This window comes from Alternaria ethzedia, assembly GCF_023757985.1.
Source record: "Alternaria ethzedia strain BMP 0044 chromosome Unknown scaffold_3, whole genome shotgun sequence".
In the NCBI taxonomy this organism is placed as follows: Eukaryota; Fungi; Ascomycota; class Dothideomycetes; order Pleosporales; family Pleosporaceae; genus Alternaria; species Alternaria ethzedia.
Genome location: NW_026056196.1, coordinates 1,469,609 through 1,485,228, shown reverse-complemented (window position 1 = coordinate 1,485,228; position 15,620 = coordinate 1,469,609). Strand labels below are relative to the sequence as shown.

Below are 15,620 nucleotides of genomic sequence, written 5' to 3'. Positions count from 1 at the left end.
GGCACGGAGCGTTCGAGAGCAAACGCGCCTAGTGTGAAAGAAAAGGAGACGCCGTGTGTCGCAGCAGCTGGTCGCGTCGCAATCAGCGTGAACAGCCTCAGCGCGCGCAGGGAGTGGGCGGGTTACAGAGGGCCATTTACCGCTGCGCCAGGCATGGCGGCAGGCCGTGTTGGCATGCCTGTAGCCTTGGAGCCATGCGTGATGATGGAGCGTCTCACGCCTCACGAGGTGAGGGTAGAGCACCCGCAACTGCTTCACACAACTGCAGTGTGGTGGGGGCAAGAAAGCGACGTCGCTGCCCAAGCAACGCAGCTGCAAATCACGCACTGCCATGTCTGGCTGATGGCAAATAAAAAAAAGCCAGCGCGATGAGTCTTCCAAGGTTGGGTTGTGTGGCAAAGAGGCAAGCTGGCCAGTGCGCCCGGGTGCGATGACTGGACTGGGGGCGCTGTAGGTACGGGGTTCCTATTAGTATCGCCAGCGCCGCCCAGCCCGTCACCCTCATCAAGACAGCAGCAATGGACTTCACGAACATCTACAGCGCCCCCTGCGGCCTAATCTAGGACGCCAACCGCGAATAGTGTCGTCTGTTCTCTGTCGCCTACCCGTCTACCTACCCAAACCGACCCATTCCATCTTTGTCCAGGTAGCAGTCTCCGCATCGACCTTTGTCGCCGCCACACTGCCGCCTACCGCATAGACTCATCTCGCGCTTCCAGTCATCGTCGAGACGAGAGAGCCTGTCCTTTTATACCTCCTCGTCCCGTACCTGCGTCGCGATCCGACGCCCTCTAGTCGCGCCTTCCCACCTTTACCGACTTCCCGACCGCCACTTCCTCACACGTCAGACCTACACCTCCCAACTCCACCACCAACAGCTCTTATGTACACCAACCCCCAATAATAATAAAACAAACACCTGCAACAAACAAACACTCAAACACCCCATCGCACTCCCCGCGAACACGCGAAGTCGCTCAGCTTGGTGATCCCGTCAAGGTAGTCACCATCCTCGAACGCTTCCCACGTCGCACTTCATCACCACAATGTGCCATTCGGCCTACACTACTTCAGTCACTCGTCGCTCAGAATTCACCACCATTTCCGAAACCAAAGCCTTCGCCCAAGGCTTCGCTTGCTAGACCCCCGCATCCCCTCAGACATCCAGCTCTTGCGACAGCGCCCGCTGTTCAGTAGCTGTATCATCAGAGTGCTTCGCGGACGGTCTTCTACCACGGTCTTGTTTCGGTGATTCTGCAGTTGACAGTGACTGGAGCCCGCTCTAGTCTGCACCTGGCAGCTTTTCGACCACTTGACACTGCTCGAATCCTACTTCCACTTGCGACTCGTCAAACCCTACCAACCTCCTACGTATACGTTCCGCCTTCGAAACCTACCCTCTCCCAGCTCTTCAGACCGTTAGACCGCTTCCGTCACACCACGATCACACACGATCAGGCCACTTGACGGACGAGATTTCGCGATCGAGGAAAAGATCCCAACAAGGGAACAGCGTCTCGAATTATACGTCAGAGGTCACAGGGTTGTCCTCTACGGTTTGTCCCATCGGTTAAGTTCTCGGTCACCCCACGACCACCCGATCACGCTCTGCGCCACCCCTCCAGGTCTACCTAACGGTCAGCACTTCGAGACGTAACGACAAAGCCTAGTCCCATCTCCGCTCACTCCTTATTGTCTACCTTTCCTTACCAGGCCCCGTCCTGTATACCCCTCCTTCACCATGAGTCTTGCCATTCCTCTCCCTAGCCACGGCTACATGGCTGAGACCCACCCTTATGCCGCTCCTCTTTCTTCTTCCGCTTCCTCTTCCACCTCCTCAGTATTCTCAGACGCTGCGTCACAAGCGTCAAGCGCAAGCTCCACATCGTCTCACTCAAACTGGGACTCAGAAGAATGGAGTCGCAACCAAGTGGCACCGCCGACAATTGTCGACCCTGTGAGCTTGTCAGCTTTCCAGCCCATCAGCCGAGTTAGCACATATCCTCAGTACCAGTCTACGGTGTGCCGAGAGCCTGTACAGGAGAGATTACCTTCCCTGCGCACTGAGCTGTTGGCACCTCTGGAGCAGCGACAGAATCCTCGCCGATCGTCGACCACTGTCAACCAGAAGCCCCCACCTCAATTGGTACGGCAATCCGACCGAAAGGTCAACTTCGTCGATTGCCTCGTCGGTTAGTACACGTTTTATCCCTGGACCATGGTTCCCCCGCTGATTATTCCTCCTTAAGATTCCGCTACTCAGATGGTCGAGGTCATCTGGCAACTTTCAGAGCCCAAGAGCCGTTGTGAGAATGCTTCTGGACGTGGAGTGCTTCCTCTCCGCATGTTCATCCAGGAGACCCTCCGTCGCTCTCGCACCAGCTACTCTACTCTCCAAGTTGCCTTGTACTACTTGATCTTGATCAAGCCTCACCTGCCCAAGCACGACTTCACCATGTCCCAGCCTGAAGACGCATCTCTTCGTGCGCTGCAATGTGGTCGTCGCATGTTCCTTGCTGCGCTTATCCTCGCATCCAAGTACTTACAGGACCGCAACTACTCGGCTCGCGCATGGAGCAAGATCTCTGGTCTCAAGGTTTGCGAAATCAACACCAACGAGATGGCTTTCCTCGAAGCTGTCAACTGGAAACTGCACATCGTTGATTCGGTATGGGAGAAGTGGCAAGAAGTCGTCCTGCGACACACGCCTACCCTTCCTCCGCCATCACCTGGCGCTAGCATCCCCAACACTTGGAAAGATGTCATTCCTATTTTGACACCTGAGTTGGATATCGTCCAGTTGGCTCCCAAGAAGTCAGCAAACGCTCCCGTACGTCCTCCTCTCAGGCCTCAGTTGAACGCGTCGCCCTACCGCTGCCCATCGATGGATGGCTACGGATCGCAAGAGAGCACACCAACTCCATCTCGCTATCAAGTGCCTCGCTTCCTGGAGCCGAAGCCTGATCTTCCCCACACTCCGTCACTGCCATCCCTGGCTCGCTTGGGTCCACTACCAACCCCATCCTTGACCCCGCAATCCATCACCAGCAACACTCCTGCAGCGAGTGCCATGGCTTTCGGATCGCGCCGCCCATCGATGTGCACGGCAATGCAACAGGCACAGTGCTCCTCACTGGCACGCACCTGTGTAGACCAGTTCAACCCAAGCATCAGGAACGGACTGGAAGCTTACCACTTCCCAAGCCGACGACCTTCCCTGGCTCCTTCCAACTCATCTCTATCGTCCTCTCCAGAGTCAATGATCTCGGACAACTCGCGCACTTCTCGTGCTTCATCAATCTCGTCGGTCTCGTCTGCCGGCTGGGCGCCAAACCAAAGCCAGGCCAGCTTGGCTCGGTTGGCGACCTGCCGCAGCGCGAAGCTCCCGTACCCGGTTTTGTCGAAGTGCAAGGAGCAGTACGAGTATGCTCCAAGTGAGCCCATGTCCTCACCCGATCTGGACAGCTTCCATATTGATGATTCGGATTCGTCGCCAGGCAAGGTCGACAGCCCTGCGTGCGTAACTCCCGCAAGCCGCAAGCGTGGAAGGTCTTCAGTTGATCTCCAGCAGAATGTGCGACACTTGCTTCACAGCACTCGCTCCGCATTCGACCTTCGTGGTCAGAAGCCTGTGCTTCCTGATAGATCGGTGTCGCAATCATTCGCCCTCTCGCGCAGTGAACCAAAGGGGCTGCAGTCCCCTAAGAACACTGTTCCTTATTGCTCGCGTCTTCCTATCCAGAAGGACTTTGGCAAGAAAAGGTCGTGCTGCAGCACCGAGGTCGCGCAAGCCTACCGCCCACAAGGCCCAGGCATGTGGGCTGGCATCCTCTAAACATGACAACATCGCCATCACAGTATTGAAAGCCCAAAGAAGGCTAAAGAACAAAGAAAGAGAAGGAAGTATCAACGCAACTATTCACTGTTCTTATTTCACACACACACACAGTCACACTCTACATTACCGTGTATATTTTCCTTCACCACCTCCGAACCTACCACGTGTGTATTCTCCTTTGGGCGTCACAACAGATCTCATTTACTACTTAGCTCCGGTATACCTATTTGGGTTACTTTTGGCGTTTTCAACCTTACTACCAACTGGCGTTTATATCTTTTCAAGGACAGCTCGGTTTGAGCGAAAGGTTGGGGAAATACCTTGATCACAGGCAGGTGCATTAGCATGGGTTCAACAGGATCAGGCGTAGTTTGTGTTCGCACGCACATGCGCCCCTTTAGTCGGGATGGATGTACGTTTACGCTACGGCGACGGTTGACGTGCTGTGGTATGGTTTATATCCAGTGAGTAGGTAGTGAGTAGTAAGCAGATGTTGATGATTCTAAACCTTGTCTCGCTGTTTGTGTGTATGTGATGTGGCGGTGTGGTTTGCTTTCTCACGCTTTGAGTGTCTATGCTGACTGTACTGTAGGCCTTTGTATCATATGTCTCAACTCGAAATCGGATGACCCTCACTAGATCTTCCTAGTATCATTAACGTGCACCTCCTCCCCACCCTTCTCCCCAGCTTTCCCCATAGCCCTAGCAACCGTAACGCTTTCCCTCAACGCCTTCCCCAACACACCCCTCACTCCACCTTCCTCCAGCACCATAACCCCCGCAATCGTACACCCCTCCGGACTCGTTCCCATATCCCTCAACTCGCCCGGCTGTATCCCACTCTGAAGCATCTCTGCACTGCCCCTCATACTCTGGTAAATCTGTTCCTGCGCCACCTTGCGGGGTAACCCAACTGCGACGGCAGCATCGATGAGGCTGTCGACGATGATGGCCCAGAATGCGGGTGTGGAGCCTGAGACGGCTGTTGTGGCGGGCATGAGCGCGGGTGGTATGGACATGGGTTTGCCGATTTGCGTGAAGATGGCTGTTGCTATATCTTTGAAATGAGGTGGGAAGGTGGGTGAAGGATGATCTTCAATAGCAGTCAAAGACTGCGAGACAAGCGCCGCCACATTCGGTAGTGTACGTAGAACCCAAGCTCCTCTCGTATCTTGATCCCGAATACCCTCCCAAACCTCCCACTCCGCATCAATGAGTCTTTCAATCGCATCGCGCGTCCAGCCTGCTACTATGCTGATGAGCAGTTTCCCCCGTAATGCCTCTATAATCGCGATATCGCTTAATGTGGCTTCTATTTGGGACGGATCGACGCCCAGGATGATCACATGCGAGCTCTTGATGGCGGAAACGTTGTCGTCTCGCGTGATTTGCACGTTTTCGTACCGCGAGAAGACGAATTTGAGGCGTCTTTCGGAGGATTCGCTTGACACGCAGGCGATGAATTGGGTGATGCCGCAGAAGGAGTCCGGAGGCGCGTTTAGGAGGCTTTGGAGGATCGAGGTGCCGAGATTGCCTAATCGATGGTGGTTCAGAGGTCTTGTTCGAGACATGTCATTGTTCTTCGTGGGGGGGCACTTACCGCATCCCAGCATGCATAGTGTTTTGTCTAACATTGTCGCTTGCGAAAGTGTTGTTGCCTGCGGCTTGGGAAACGTCGTTTGTCGTAACTCTGATGTACGACTCCGGATTTTAATACCCTGGCCTTTTCAAAAGAGCTTCAAACTCTCCAGCGTACTTGACTAGTGATATCTCTACTCTGCGCATTGGATCTGATGGCTTCGTTTGATGGTTTCGGGAAGGAAGCCGGCCCCCACTCTTTTCCGCGCAGTTGTCAGCGGGGAAAGCCACTACGGAGACCCACATGCGTGCCTACATCTCTTCTGCATCCCAATGAACCCTTGACAAAAATAATAAGCAGACACCGACAGTAGTCACTTATTTACAACAAAGCAGTCGTCATATTTGACTATGACTATGACTACGACACCTAAAACATGACGGATAATTCATGCGCATCCTACGATCATGCATCGTACAAGCCCCGCTACTCTCATACAACTTGACCACTCTTAACTTCCTACGCGTAGTTTCGCAACCCTCTATCACGCCCAGAAGAACCTCCTCCTAACTTCTTTCTTCAATGCGGTAAACTCATCCTTAGTCCTCAACACGGCATCGCGATTCTCCACAGCCCTCCGAAGTAGATACCCCACACATTCGCCCATACTACCCCAAGTGGTGCATTTCAACACCTCAGGCTTCTTGCCACCTGCCCCCTTCTCCGCTAACAAGGAAAAGCTGACTTCATCTGACATGCCGTGAAGCTGTCCGTAAGCGACGGGAACAGTAGGTAGACCGGCTTCCGAGCGCTGTCGGTGGAGCTTGTGGGCCGAGAGCACGCTTTCGCGGTTGTGAGAAGCGAGGAAGAGGTTTACAGAAGGAAACCGGCGGGCAGATGATCCAGATGCCCCGAAGCTGCCTATTTGCTGACGAAGCGCACCCTGTGCTATCGTATTGTAGGCGTTATCTGTGTCTTCTTTGGTGTCATGAATCAAGGAGCGGTTGTCGGAGAGGATGTATGCACCACGCACGAGCTTGAGACCAAGTGTAAACCCGTCTCTTTCCGCCTCAGCCATATGATGTGCGAGGACTGTGGGAGTGTCTTTGAGGTAGGCTTGGTATGTGTTGTAGATGACAGCTTTACCATTGCGGTTGAACTTGCGCATTAGTTCGAGTGTCGTGCGAGCGATGCCTGCTTGCCAGTGCTGAGACTCAGCGTCAATGATGATCTGGACATTGCGTGCTTTACATTGTGTCGCTATCTCATCTAGGGCGTCGAGCATTTGCTGGGGTGGAAGCTCGCCTTTGCTGAATGCTGATGAGACGGTTGGACCACCGCCTGTCGTTCTAGAACATGTCAGTGATACGTTAATCTAAGTCATCGTCATTGTACCTACTTCAGAGCTAAGATGTCTCCCTCGGAGATGAGATCAAGCGTTCCTAGTGTGCCTACCCTCCAGGCTTCGATGTCTGTATCGTGCGCCGCAACAGTCTTTTCATCAACGAAGTTATCCGAGGTATGATGGTTTGCAGACTTGGTCTTGTGATCGAACACCATCTCCTTCGCATATGTCAAGATGACCCCCTTGAACCCCAGATCTTTCAGTTGCTTTACACAAGCTCGTGTCTCTTGTTGTGTTACTCCGGCGCAGAATTGATTATATAGCGTTCTCTTCAAAATAACCTTCAATACAGGGTTTCGATCTATATTGAACAGCAGGCTTCGATTCGGTTTCGAGAAGAAAGAGAGCAGGTTGAGTGATGGTATCAGAAGGAACTTGTTAGACGATATTGTGGCGACGAAGAGCGAACGGAGCAACATGTGCGTCGGCATTGCTAATAGCGGGTATTGTGTGGGTGACGGGTTTGATATTTGTGTAGCCGAAGCCTTCGTCCGTGGCAGTGCAGTTGTAGAGCTGAGACGTGTCTCGAACGTGTTGAAGCCATTGATGAGACATTTCCTGCTCGCTACTGCTCGCAGTGTTGATCTAGTAAGCCGTTGATGAAGCATCATGAATCCAATGTGAGGTGGCGAGACTAAGGAAGCCAGCCAAAGATAGAAGAGTGTTTCAAGATAGATGATTGAAGCTGATATGTAGAGTGCTCCTACAACTCTACCTCTTCATCGCCTTCCTTATCTCAAACCGTATCTCTACCATATGATGCACGACCCCGCTCCACGTCTCGAACGTGGGGCATCGCCATGCTCGTGACTATCGCGTCCAGGTCCATAGCTCGGACGTGCAGCCGAATCGCGTGGAAAGTCCGGATGTGGTCGGCACTACCAATAGTATAATGCAAGAGGCGAATTGATAAGCAGAACGAGACCAATGGTGATTATGACCGAACGCGACATCCCTCTGGAAGTAGGCCAATGCGGGGTTGATTGTCGATGCGGCTTGGATCGGGTTATGCATGACGATGTCGGCGTAATATAAGAGCGAAGCTACCTTTTGAGTATTACGTTTGTGAACACTCGTATACTCCGCCCGTATAGCGCAAGGAGGTATGAAATGTCTCGATACATGATCTCGTTGCAGCGTTGAGAAAACATGTCGGAACAAAGCGAATGTCTTCCACCTAGTTGGGAAAGTACGTTGGCGAAGCGTCTTGACAGAAGAGGAACGAGGCTGGCAAGTGCTCGATCATACTATGCATCCATGTAGCAACTTTCTTATCAAGCTTATCGTTGGCCGTATATGGTGTGCATAGAGCTTCCATATGTAGGACACAGCTTCGTTGCGATGAACAGCGGTCGCTCTCGAAATGAGTTCAAGAACTATGTCCCAGACGTATATAGCAAGAAAATCCTGTCTAAGAGTGCTCTTTTGACTACATTCCTGGCATGCGGTTAGAAGATAATATCCAATGTACGAAGAAGGACTTGCTGGAGGCTGTCAATCTGGGATCTGTCGCTGATCTCGCGACTTCGGTCACAGGAATCACGGCTGTGCTCGGTCATCGTAATGCCAGCAATTCGACATACCATCCATGCCAGAAGAGGGCATGAAATACGGTTGGGCGATACAAGTCTCGCTTTCGAAGTGTCGGGAGGCCATCCGACCTTGCAGGAAGGGGGAAGACACGGACCAAACAGCGTCAGACATTCTGTGGAGACGACCTTATCGATAACACTAGCGTGCACTGGGCAAGTCAGGAGCAAGCATCACAACACGACGATAACGCTTGCAACATCTGCGGGGGCTGACAATACATGCGACAGCGGATATGATCCCGTATCGACAGTCTGGCGAGACTCTGGTCGATGGCTTCGTGTCATGTATGGACTGGACACTCACGTCGCACGACTGCACCTGTCCTTCCAGGGTCTCGTGACATACTGTGACGCTGCAAGGTGTTTATCGTTGCACTCGTACTTCGCATCTTTCCTGGCTTTATCACCATGAGCGTTTCTAAAAGCGACGCTATAGCTATCATCGGGGGAGGCGCTTTCGGTCTCTCCACGGCTCTTGAGCTCTCAAGGAAAGGCTACACCAACATCACGGTCTTCGAGAAAGATGAAGAGATTCCATCCCGATGGTCTGCTGGCAACGACCTGAACAAGATCATGCGGGCGGAATATGAAGACGATTTCTATACAGATCTGGCCGTGGTATGTAGCTGTCTGCACGCCGACAAATGCTAGGAGGAACTGATCCTTCGAGCAATGACTGACATACCAAAAGGAAGCCACCCATGCCTGGCAAACGCCCCTCTACGCGCCTTACTTCCACCGGGTCGGCTATCTTAATGTTGTTTCTGGTGCTGCATCCCAAAAAGTAGTGGGAACGCTGCACCGGTTCCAGGCGGCTGCCGAGAAGCACCCGGAGATGAAGCCTTTCTTTCACCACATCTCGGGCCCTCAAGACGTACGTGATATAGCTGGAGCTTGGCAGTTTACTGGTGACATGCCCGGCTGGAAGGGCTACTTGTCCAAGTATGACGGCTATGTGCACTCAGCTAATGCGCTGAGAGGTATTTATCGCGAGGCCAGGAAGAATGGCATTAGATTCTTCTTGGGTGAGAAAGTCGGTGCGATAGAGAAGATCGTATATGAGGGATCGGGCAAGAGCAGAAAGAGCATCGGTGTTCGAACGAAGGCCGCGCAATTCCATGCTGCTAAGTTAGTCATCGTCGCTGTTGGTGCCGCAGCCCACGAGATTGTTCCTGAGATCGGTGCCGAAGTGTCCGCGAAATCCTGGTCAGTTGCACACGTCCGCCTTACCGACGACGAGACGGCAGCACTTCGCGGCATCCCAGTAACATACGCCCGCGACCTCGGTTTCTTTTTCGAGCCAGACCCAACGACGAATCTCCTCAAGATTTGCCCGATGGGAGGTGGTTACATCAACACTAACCCAGGCACCGGGATTTCTGAAGCACCGCAAGAGCTCATGCGCTTCGTACCGAAAGACGACGAAGAACAGATGCGCGAACTTCTCCGCCAAACACTGCCCTACCTCGCCGATCGACCCCTAGTCGAGAAGTTCATATGCTGGTTCGCAGACACAGCAGACTCGGACTTCATCGTCGACTACGTGCCGAACACTTCCTCTTCTGTCATAATACTGTCGGGTGACTCCGGTCATGGTTTCAAGATGTTCCCGATCGTCGGAAGGTGGGTGGATAACTTGCTGAACGCACCCGACGGAAAGCAGAGTATTCTGAGGTGGCGTTGGAGAGTGCCCAAGCAGCAGGCTAAGGGAGAGACCTTCGACCATGATGTGAGCTGGCGGACAGGAACTGTAAGAGAGATTCGCGACGTGCAAGAACAGGAAGCGATGAAGCCGAAGATGTGAAGATTTCGGCTTATGTGCGCCTTCCGTGAAGCTCGTCCTAGTCATTGCGCGTGGTCCGTATGGTGGTGATAGTAGTCATTAGATGCTCGGATCAATGATCTGGTAGTCGTCAAACGTTGCAAAAGAAAGCCAATCGGTCCCTTCCATGTCCATAGACTCTGCTACAGCCAGTATCTGCTCGGCGGTCAAATCATCACCAAAACCACTCCCTTCATCACTGATTCCTGTATAAGATGAAGGGCGCACCGTGTCTTGCGAATTCGGCAAACTGGCCACAGATTGATAGCCTGGAGGGAATGACAGTGGACGTTGCATGTTTGGTTCGAGGCTGATAGTGTCAGGTGACGTTAATGGTCGCCCCCTGTTCTCGGAGTACTCCGCCAACATCTCATCAAGTTTGCGGAGCTCCACGTGGCGAAACCCTGCGATGCGATTGCCGCTAGACACAATGGTCTTGAAGAAGCTGTAAGCTTTGTCCAGATATGGTTCTTGGCCGTCCATTAGACTATGATCGATAAAACGCGTCAAAATCAAGACCACAGTTGATACGAAGAGCGCATCAAGATCCCAGGGGAGGAAAGTCTCTGTGTCATAGTCAATCCACGGCATGGCGGAATGGCTGAGCACTATACCTAGTAGTCCTTGATCGTGTAGAATCTCTAGAATATCGATGATCTTCTGAGAAGATTCAAGTGACATGCACAGTAGATGGCGTATCTTGCGTGAGGAGATCAGCGGTTGCACCTCTCTTGGTGACTCAAAGACCTTCTTCATACAACAGAAGAGCAACGGTCTCGTCACAACAACGATTGTCTAGTAGTCCGTCAGAATTGTTAGGTATCGCGAGAGATGTGGATCATACTTGATAGTAGAGTAGATGTAGATAAGCCGGCATCCTCGAGATTCCGCCAAAGCGCTCGTCCGCATGCAGCGGGAATGAACGTCGGAGTTCTTCCGCCAAGGATGTAAGATCGTCTAAGACGGCCTTGATGCATAAGACAAACTTCTTGCGTAGCCGACCTTTAGAACCATAAACAGCTACATGGTTGGTCAGCAACGGCGTATATGAGATGGGAGTCGACGGACATACTCCTAGCTATTTCCGCATATATACGTGCAAGCTTAATCTGCATGTCGATGGCTGTCACTCTTTGAGCTGAGCCCCCGAAATCTGGAAGCTGACAAGTTATATCCTCATCTCGGATCGATTGAGGTAGTCCCATCAAAGATGTCATTTGCCGGTCGAGGATATATACCGTCCACCAGATCATACGGCATCGCTGAACAAGAGGCTGGCCTAGTTTTTCCACCGGCATATCGGTATGCATTCCTTCAATCATTGATATGCGCATGGCTTGACCAATCTAGCAATGTTAGTCAATATTGACAAGATATAATTGACGCCGTACTGTTACATGTGCTGCATTTCTTGAGTCCAAGGCTTGCAGAAATAGGGCTATGCAGCAAAGTATTTCGACTGCCATTAAAGGTTCGCGACAAAGACGACTGGTATCAGGCAAAAGTTGAACAGCGTGGGTAAAGAAGTCGGCGCCTGGCGGCCGTGGCGTCTGACTCTTCCCTTGGATGAAGGTTTTTCCAAAAGCTAGAATGAGAAGAAAGTGTATGTACCACAAGCTGTCTTCCCATGTATCTCTCTCATTGTTCGAGTAGAAGGCATGCAAGTTTGCCATAAACTCGTCTTCGTCAAAGAGATGGACAAGCTGGGCGCAGTGAAACTTCACAGCGTTGAACAGAAAGATGGCGTAGTCGATACTGGGTATAATCGGAGAGTTGGAGTTTGCACGGCTACGTGTGCCATCCCAAAGATGTTCGTATGCCGAGCCATCAAATAGCAGTTCGCCGCTAGGTAACGGTGATTTTCGGATGTGCTCATGCACCAAATTGAGGATTTGTCCGTGGAAAGACCAGTTCGAAGACGTGCCTAGATAAACTACGAAAGCTCTTAGTTGTGATTCATTAAGCGTATACCAAGAGCTTACATGGCCGTCCAGAGGATGAAGACATGAACTTGGAGGACTCAATAAGCGGGTTCATCAGATTTGCTTCATCTGGGTCGGGTCTAGGTATGGGTGAATTGTCCCTCGTCCCCTCAAAGCTCGATGGGTTCGTCGGTGGTCGATTGTCATCCACTGCTGGTGAGCTTCTATCCCTGGCCTGAGCCGTCCTATTGTTAGCCGTCATTCGTGCTTGTGATGCACCCGACTCGTATGTTGGATTCTGCTCCAACCGGGCTATCTTTGCCTGGAGATCGGAGAGATATCTGAGCACCATTAGAGTTTGCTCATCCAGATAGTAGTGCTCGTAAGCTACCCTTGAGTCACTAGGATCTTGTTCTCTCTATCATCGAAGATGCAAGTAAGGCTTCGTCTGCCACAATTGGAGCACGGCTGCTGACCCGAGCATTTGATCTTCTGCCTCCTGCATCGCGAACAACTGCCCGTAGTTGTCAATAGTGCACCACATCGGCACCACGCAAGCTGCGTACGCGTTTGATGATCGTTTAGTCACTCTTCGGTGGTCGTTGGAGGATGCCATCGTGCTTGCCGAGGCTATTCACAAATCGGATGGACACCTGGGCAGTTTAACGAGGTTGTCGGTAACGACGCGGAAGTAACGCTTGTAAGCTCGCATGCAGAAGCTCTGCAGTCATGAGCCAGAGACATCGACGGCCGATTCCGGCTAGATACCACCTGGGCACTAATGCGGGGACTGATAGGGAGCTGATGTCATCGCTTGGCACCTGCCATCGTGTGTGTGAGTGGGCATCTCTGGTCCTCACCAAAGTTGAGTTTTCTCACGCATACCTTCCGCAATCGCAACGTAGTCTGTGATGTGGCCGCGACTCTGAAATGACGCGTCGACGTAACGACGCCCTACGCGTTCCCCTGGATGATCAATCTAAGCGGCTGGGTTAGCGCCTCGCACACTGAGCCGTGCGTCGGGTGCGCTTCCGTCCCTCACACACAAGCGTTCATCATCGAGCGTCCCAACCACCGCTTTACAGATTGACCCATCGGAGCTCTTAGCACCGTTGGGAAAGGATTTATGGTTGAGAATGGAGAGGCGATGTTATCTGGGTATGAAGGTCTTGTCCGGTTCAGTGCCCTGGCCGTAATGCCACTTACGCGACCATATGTCGGGAGGCCTCCCGATCAATTTGCGCAGCGATGGCATGGCATTGTGAGCTTATCAGCCAACCACAAGTCGCCGTGCTGTTTGTCGCAAACGGGTATTCGCGGGCATGAGAGTCACAGCGATATCGCTAGGCATAGTGTGTGTCGTCGGAATGCATTGCCGTTGCGAACTATCGTGGAGAGGCAACCTTGGAAATATAGAAGGTAGATCCACGACAGAGTGCTCATCATACCTCTCTCTGCCCCACCATGTTGACCACCCGAAGCCTCGCACGACTCTCTGAGAACACAAGGCGGCCTCTGACAAATGTATCGGGATTCTGCCTCCCCCAATGCCAGCTACGTACAAAAGCCACAGTACCATTCCGGCTACCTGATGCACGCAACGAGCCAAATCCGACTTACGAGAGAGGCTCTCCGGAGCGCACCCAGCTGGAGGTGACCCTAAAGCGCATGAAGTCGCAGATTCCCCTTCAAAGCGAGATTCACTTCAATGGCAAATCGCAACAAGTTTCTAGATCTTGGGATCAGCCATTGCCCGCGGACCACCAGACTACCTTCACCAATTACCCACTCGCAAGCAAAGAGCAGGTCTCAATAGCCATCGAGTCGGCCCTCAAAGCTAAGAAGTCATGGGAGAATACGGCTTTTGTTGATCGAGCGGCAATCTTTCTCAAAGCCGCGGAGCTAGTAGCGACCAAGTACCGGTATGAGCTCATTGCGGCAACCATGCTTGGCCAAGGGAAGAACATTTGGCAAGGCGAAGTAGATGCCGCTGCTGAGCTGGCGGACTTCTTCCGGCTGAACTGTAACTACGCGGCGGAGATCCTGGGAAAACAACCTGAGCGAGGTACAGACGGGATGTGGTCCCGCATGGACTATCGCCCAGTGGAAGGGTTCGTCTACGCTGTCTCGCCGTTCAACTTCACAGCTATCGGCGGTAACCTGATCTCGGGCCCTGCCATCATGGGAAATGTGGTACTCTGGAAGCCGTCGCCTTCAAATATCTACGCGAGTACCCTCGTGTACAAAATTTTGCTTGAGGCTGGTCTGCCACCTGATGTCATTCAGTTCGTGCCCGGAGAGCCCGAAGAGATCAACGATGTCGTGCTTAACCACCGAGACTTCGCTGGGCTTAACTTTGTAGGTTCCTCAGACGTCTTTAGGTCTCTCTGTGCTCGTATTGGTCAGGGTATTGGGAACGACACGTATCGCGAATTTCCACGAATGGTAGGAGAGACAAGTGGCAAGAACTTCACTCTCCTTCATCCAACGGCGGATGTCCAATCTGCGGTGAAGCATGTCGTTCGCGCTTCGTTCGAGTACCAGGGTCAAAAATGTTCGGCAACGTCTCGCCTGTACCTTCCAGAGTCTCGATCGAAGGAGTTCATCGACACGTTGGTCGATGATGTGAAGGGTATTACTCAGGGCAATCCGCACGAAGATCTCGCCGCCTTCATGGGCCCAGTCATCCACCGTCGTTCATTCGAAAAGATCAAGGCTGTCATCGACGAAAGTAATCAGGATTCTTCACTCAAACTCCTAGCCGGTGGTATCTACGATGACTCTGAAGGCTTCTACATCAAGCCAACCGTGTACCTCGCAGACTCGCCAGACCACAAGCTTTTCAACTATGAGATCTTCGGTCCTGTACTCGCAATATACGTCTACCCTGATGCTGAGTGGACCCAGATCCTAGAGAAGATCGATCAGGCTGGTGGTAATTTCGCGCTCACAGGCGCTGTTTTCGCCAACTCCCGTATCGCCATACGTGAGGCGGAAGACGCGCTACGCTACTCTGCTGGCAACTTCTACATCAGTGAGTCTCACCGGAATGGCGCCCAGCGCGAAAGCTAACGAGCCATCAGACTGCAAGACCACCGCCGCGCTCATCGGCCAGCAGAGCTTCGGCGGAAGTCGCGCAAGTGGTACCAACGATAAGGCAGGCTCTTCGAACCCCATGTTCCGCTTCGTTTCTCCACGGCAGATCAAGGAGGAGTTTTTCCCGGTCGTTGACTACCGTTATCCTTCAAACAATTGAATTGCATGCCGCTGGTGTCAGGAACTGTGATAGGCGTTTGCAGGCGGAGACCTTCCATTGCCGGAAAGCATGCTTCAATTAGGGATTTTAGCAGTTCAGGCGTGCGATTTTGAATGCGCTTTCTCCCATCGCGGGGTGATCTTTTTATAGCAAGAACATCCGTACCTTCCTTTAGTGTCTTACAGTGCGGTGATGCTTCGACGCTG

General features: G+C 52.4%; 5 protein-coding genes across 5 annotated transcripts; 3 read left to right on the top strand and 2 right to left on the bottom strand.

Moving 5' to 3' along the window:
• Positions 1-1,741: 1,741 nt before the first annotated feature.
• J4E87_001987 (uncharacterized protein) lies at positions 1,742-3,835 on the top strand (the record flags this gene model as incomplete). The annotated part of the gene is made up of 2 exons (XM_049373627.1): positions 1,742-2,192; positions 2,250-3,835. The coding sequence occupies 2 exons, from the start codon at positions 1,742-1,744 to the stop codon at positions 3,833-3,835; spliced, it is 2,037 nt and encodes a 678-aa protein (XP_049236997.1).
• Positions 3,836-4,473: 638 nt separating this feature from the next.
• Positions 4,474-5,409, bottom strand: J4E87_001986 (uncharacterized protein; the record flags this gene model as incomplete). The annotated part of the gene is made up of 1 exon (XM_049373626.1): positions 4,474-5,409. The coding sequence occupies one exon, from the start codon at positions 5,407-5,409 to the stop codon at positions 4,474-4,476; it is 936 nt and encodes a 311-aa protein (XP_049236996.1).
• A 552-nt stretch (positions 5,410-5,961) lies between these two features.
• On the bottom strand, positions 5,962-7,253 carry J4E87_001985 (uncharacterized protein; the record flags this gene model as incomplete). Its single annotated transcript, XM_049373625.1, has 2 exons — positions 5,962-6,766; positions 6,817-7,253. 2 exons carry the CDS (start codon positions 7,251-7,253, stop codon positions 5,962-5,964), a joined length of 1,242 nt encoding a protein of 413 aa, XP_049236995.1.
• Positions 7,254-8,822: 1,569 nt separating this feature from the next.
• J4E87_001984 (uncharacterized protein) lies at positions 8,823-10,218 on the top strand (the record flags this gene model as incomplete). Its single annotated transcript, XM_049373624.1, has 2 exons — positions 8,823-9,032; positions 9,106-10,218. The coding sequence occupies 2 exons, from the start codon at positions 8,823-8,825 to the stop codon at positions 10,216-10,218; spliced, it is 1,323 nt and encodes a 440-aa protein (XP_049236994.1).
• Positions 10,219-13,622: 3,404 nt separating this feature from the next.
• On the top strand, positions 13,623-15,414 carry J4E87_001983 (uncharacterized protein; the record flags this gene model as incomplete). Its single annotated transcript, XM_049373623.1, has 2 exons — positions 13,623-15,192; positions 15,242-15,414. 2 exons carry the CDS (start codon positions 13,623-13,625, stop codon positions 15,412-15,414), a joined length of 1,743 nt encoding a protein of 580 aa, XP_049236993.1.
• Between the last annotated feature and the right edge of the window lie 206 nt (positions 15,415-15,620).